This window comes from Rosa chinensis, chromosome 3 (genome assembly GCF_002994745.2).
Source record: "Rosa chinensis cultivar Old Blush chromosome 3, RchiOBHm-V2, whole genome shotgun sequence".
NCBI classification, from domain to species: domain Eukaryota; kingdom Viridiplantae; phylum Streptophyta; class Magnoliopsida; order Rosales; family Rosaceae; genus Rosa; species Rosa chinensis.
Window position 1 is genome coordinate 22,872,438 of NC_037090.1, and position 5,391 is coordinate 22,877,828.

Sequence of the window (5,391 nt, forward strand, 5' to 3'; positions counted from 1 at the left end):
GTTTATAAGGACGATTCAGGAAGATCCGACCGTTGGATCTTCATGATATTTTTGGAAGATGATCCTAAGGGCGATCCGTGAGGATCTGACCGTTGGATCATCTTTATTTTCGGATCCGACCGTTGGATCATCTTTATTTTCGAATCCGACCGTAGGATCACCTTTATTTTCGGATCCGACCGTTGGATCGTCTTTATTTTCGGATCCAACTGTTGGATCATCTTTATTTTCGAATCCGACAGATGGATCACCTTTATTTTCGGATCCGACTGTTGGATCATCTTTATTTTCTAGTCCGACCGTTGGATCGTCTTTATTTTCGAATGCGACCGTTGGATCGTCTTTATTTTCGAATCCGACCATTGGATTGTAGTATTTGTGTGGTTTATGAATGATTTGCTAAGTTAAGATCGTATCTGATTAGGTGATTGACGGTTTGAGTTGGTGGATGATTGTGAATCGTTGTTTGAGCTGTTAAGAAGACGCAGCTGGATTAAAGGTGAGTAAACCTCACGCGGTTCATATTACGAACCGATTACTTTTAATTAATTTTATTTTGTCGTAATTGTGTGAAAAATATTTATGGAATAAATATTTGTTTTTAATCATATGGATTTGATCAACTACGGTCCATAGGTAAGTAAAATGTTTTAATTATACAAAATGAATTTCCTGATTTTCTTGTGTGATTTATAGTTGGTATTAGTGATTATCCATGTGCGGATGATTACGTATATATATATTTACGTGGATATATATATGGAATGGTGTGACATTGAGGTGTGTGTGGAATTACGATAATTTGGTTGAGATATGATATTGTATTGGAAATTGCCATGATTATTTATGATGATGTTAACCGATAAATGTGTGTGATAATCATGTTGACCTTCTGAGTTGATTAGAGGGTAGAATTGTAGTGCTCTGAGGACAGGGAGTCCGAAGAACGCCGGTTAAATAATAACCGAGATGTAGTGCTCTGAGGACGGGGAGTTCGAAGAACGCCGGTTAAATATAACCGAGATGTAGTGCTCTGAGGACTGGGAGTCCGAAGAACGCCGGTTAAATAATACTACATCTGAGGACTGGGAGTCCGAAGAACGCCGGTTAAATAATACTACATCTGAGGACTGGGAGTCCGAAGAACGCCGGTTAAATAATAACCGAGATGTAGTGCTCTGAGGACAGGGAGTCCGAAGAACGCCGGTTAAATAATAACTGAGATGTATATCGTTTATTTAAGCCTTAACCGAGGTGACAGTTAACGAGGTTGTTAGAAATCTAACGTGTTATTGGTGTTGGGTCCAAATAGTCGGGATGGACCAAAGTGGTGATATTGTGGTTAGAAGAGTGTGGAAAAGTATTCGTTGTGGATTTCCCGTGTTTTGTTTGATGTTTCATCACAAATGTTTTGATTGTTGATTTTTACTTGAGTTAAAATACATATGTTATAAAATCAACATTCCCTTCTTATTTACTCACGAGCTGTCAAAAGCTTACCTGGTTTGGTGTTGTTGCAATCCCGGTACACTATTCAAATTGTGTAGCGGGTAATCCTGCAGGTTAGGAGAATTAGGACGGTGATCGTGCGGGTTAGAGTAATTGTTATAGTTTTACAGTGATTGTAATAGTGAGGTGAGTTAAGCTCAATTGAGCCTTACAATTTGATTTGGTGAGAGTGTGCTGTAATAAATAACTTGAGAATTTTGGTTTATTGTTTTATTAAGAGGTGTGAAGTGTGGTTGTTTGTGAGAAAATAAACTCAGGATGTTATTTGTAATTTTTTATTTTTCATGCTTCGGATTTGAATTTGTTATTCAAAATTCGGGGCGTGACATCACCTCCTAGGTAAATTGAAGAACCTAAGAACTATCTTTTGAGGATGAACATTACCTAGGTTTAATAAAGAAACAGAAATATCCAAGTTTGGCTGCTGGATGAATCTAGGAATTATTCAAAACAAGGGAAAAAGATATAAACAGTACCCGACCTATGGTCCACTAGTAACTTCAGTACCCAAGTTTTCAAAACTATCACAATGGTACCCAAAATATCCTGCCCGACCCAACTTTCATACCCGCCGTCCATGACGGCGTTAACTATCATGCCACGTGGCATTTTCTTAGGGGTAAAACCGACCCTTACCTCCACCATTCCCAGTTCCCACCATGGTTGCCATCTGCAAATCCAAACGCAGAGGAGACCAAGGCTAATCGGCAAGCATCTTTAGGTGAGGTTAGGGAAAGAATATAGGCTCAAATCCATTTTTCAATCACAACCCAAAGAAATCTTGTGTGTATGTTTCAAATGGAAAATTAGGAGGAAAAAATTTCTATTTTCAACGAGAGAGACAGAGAGAGAGAGTTTAGGGAAATCGGTGAGCGATCTCGGTGGTGGAATCGCTGGTTGAAGCCCCACAGCTGGCCAGACGAGCACACCAGGCCGAGCGCTGGTTCCAGCAGCCCCGCGTCTCCTCCTCTCCAGCCCAGCGTCCCCCCCTGCCGCGAAGACCCCGCCAGACCAGCAGCCTCGCCTACCCCCCTCTGCACGTACATCTCCCTCCGCGCTATTGCCCCAGCATCAGCAGTCCTGGGCCCGCGTCCCGCGCCTGCTCTTGGGCAGCCTGCCCACCTCGATCTACCAGCAGGGGAAGGAAGAAGAAGAGAGAAAAGAAAAAAGGAAGAAGAGAGAGAGTGGGAAAAAAATTGTGACCCAGCCCAAAGAAAAGAAAAAAAGAGAGAAAGATGGGTGATGCCTGATCAGATCTAAGAAATGAAGTTAATTTGCCCCAATTCTGGGTTTCATTCTTTTGCCAATGGTCCGGAGAAGATGATGACAGAGTTAGGAGGAAGAAGAAGATGAAGAGAGCTTGAGGAAGAAGAAGAAATTTAGTGAAATGACGAAAATACCCTTCAAAATTTGACAGTTGACTAACTCCGTAACGGCCAACAGTGTTTTAGGTACTAAAGTTGGGTCGGGGTCCGAACTTCAGGTACTATTGTGATAGTTTTGAAAACTTGGGTACTGAAGTTACTAGTGGGCCATAGGTTGGGTACTGTTTATATCTTTTTCCCTTCAAAACAATACCTAATTTATTTTATAAAGAAACAAAAAATATAAATGGGTGGGTATGGGTTTACCCGTTTAGAAATTGGTTGGGTAAATACCCATATCTGGAAATTATTTGATGGGTATTACCCACAAACTATTACTAGGTGGGTATTACCCAGCGGGTATTACCCAATGGGTATGAATGCCAACTCTAAAGCCGATCCTCCTCGGAATCCCTCTCCTCAGCTTCTCCTCCGCAGCCGAGGATTTCGAACGGGGATCTCCACCTCCATGTAAAGAAATTAAATTCTCCAGAATTGAATCAACGGCGACGAAATTCAAAGCCCTAGGGAAGGTTCAGACGGCGTCGTTTCCTGCGCTCTGTGGATTTGGGGAAGATGAATTATTGGGGAGTGTTACTTGGGGTTTCTGTTTTGTTGTGGATATTGGGTCGGTGGCAATGCCCTTAAATTTGTGATGAAACTCGAGTATTTTGGTAATTTTTCATTAAAATTGGAAGTCAGACTTGCATAATTTGTCTTTTGGGTCTGGACAATTTGTATAAATATTTTTAAAAATGAGTTTACATATGGTACTATATAATTTTCTAAACTTTCTTTGCCGAAGAAAGAATACAATTAACTTAATATTGGTGCAAATTGGGCTTAGACTTCTATGTGATTGAGCTATAACTAAGCCCAATCCTTTTTTTTTTCTTTTTTTTTTTTTACGAACTAAACAGCTCATCTTTAGTAAGGTAGGTTACGTATATATGCACCGTCAGAACAAAAAGTATATCGATACGTATCAGCCCCAGCCGACCACCTAGCCCCAACTCGATCTCTTTCCTTACATCCACCACTTTCTCTATTCCAAAGCCTAACTTGAACGAAGAAAATCAACGTCACCATAAAGATGCGTCACTGCCTTCTCCTCCTCCTCCTCTCCCATTTCATCGCTGCTGACCAACTCTGGCTCTCCGGTGGCTGGGGTCCCATCGGAGATCTCAACAAACCCTATCTGAAAGAGATCGCGGAGTTTGCAGTTTCTGAAATCAGCAAACAATCCCGCAAGAAGTTGGTATTCCAGAGCGTTCTCAAGGGTGAGCGTCAAGTAGTACGAGGATTCAATTATCTTCTTGACATTGAGGTCAAGGATGAGTCGTCGCCCCATTCCTCTAGTACTGTCATATATAAATGTTCTGTCTTCAGTGGTATCTTAGACGAGGGGATGAAATTCAAGGGTTGTGAGATCCTTTCTGGTAGGGTGGATGTCAATTTCTAGAATAATTCTGATATTTTTCGTTGTAATAATAAAGGGATTGTGATGAATAATACCAATAAAGTTGAATATTTGATAGATCGACAACTCTATTTCTTAATTACGTACTTCGTGTAATTCTATAATCCATTTGGTAGATATGTGCTTCATTTTTATTTTTATTTTTATTGCAAAATTCAATATCCAGTTTTTTTTTAATCTTCTCTTAATTATTATTAGAATTCTTCCTTTCAATTGAAAAAATAAAAGAGTTTTTCTATTGGAACCTCCAAATTTACTCACTTGACCTATATGCTTTTTATACCTCTTATCAAATTTTCAAATGCTAAATTTACTCACTAAACCTCACTAAACTTCCTCAAATAACCTTACTCATAAAATTTGCAAACAAATTATTATCTTTAAATTAAAAAAATTTAATCATTTCAATGATTTAATCACTCTATAAATCTTAGGGAACTAAATATACATTTCTTTTTTTTTAAGGGAAAGACGACAAGCTATATTAAGTGAAACTGAGAAGTACATAGAGCGATGCAAAAACATCGAAAGAAAGAATAAAAAACTTAACAAGATGCACAGACGCACCTATAATGTAGAAAAATAATAAAAGATAACAAGATGCACAGACGCATCTAGAATGAAAGGTAACCATGTGACTTGATGCCGAACGACATCGCTGCACTGCATATGTCACGAGAGCAGTGTAAATGTAATAGTAACGGTAACCGTAGCCGTAACCGGTGATATGAACACCTGGGAGAGGTGATTCGCTCACCGAGAGTTCGAAAGTAACCGAGGGTGTCAGAAACTCGTAAATTAGCAATCGAACTCCCAAGAACCAGAACAAATACCATATCAAAATGAGCAGCTGTCTCGGATCCAAGATCCAGATTCGATTACCACTTGGGTCCCAAATGCGGACCCAAATCCGGCCTGAATCCAAGATCAAGTCTGACAGGTCAAACTTGACAAAGGCCAAGGCCCAACATAATTTGATCTGGGCACCCAAGGATCTGATCTGGGCACCCAAGCTGGCTTCAGCCCGACATCCGGCAA

The 5,391-nt window shown here is 40.0% G+C and overlaps 1 protein-coding gene across 1 annotated transcript; it reads left to right on the top strand.

Annotated features, from left to right (window-relative positions):
* The first annotated feature begins 3,966 nt into the window (after window positions 1-3,966).
* On the top strand, window positions 3,967-4,335 carry LOC112194308 (cysteine proteinase inhibitor 1). Its single transcript, XM_024334559.1, has one exon. The coding sequence runs from the start codon at window positions 3,967-3,969 to the stop codon at window positions 4,333-4,335; it is 369 nt and encodes a 122-aa protein (XP_024190327.1).
* Window positions 4,336-5,391: the final 1,056 nt, after the last annotated feature.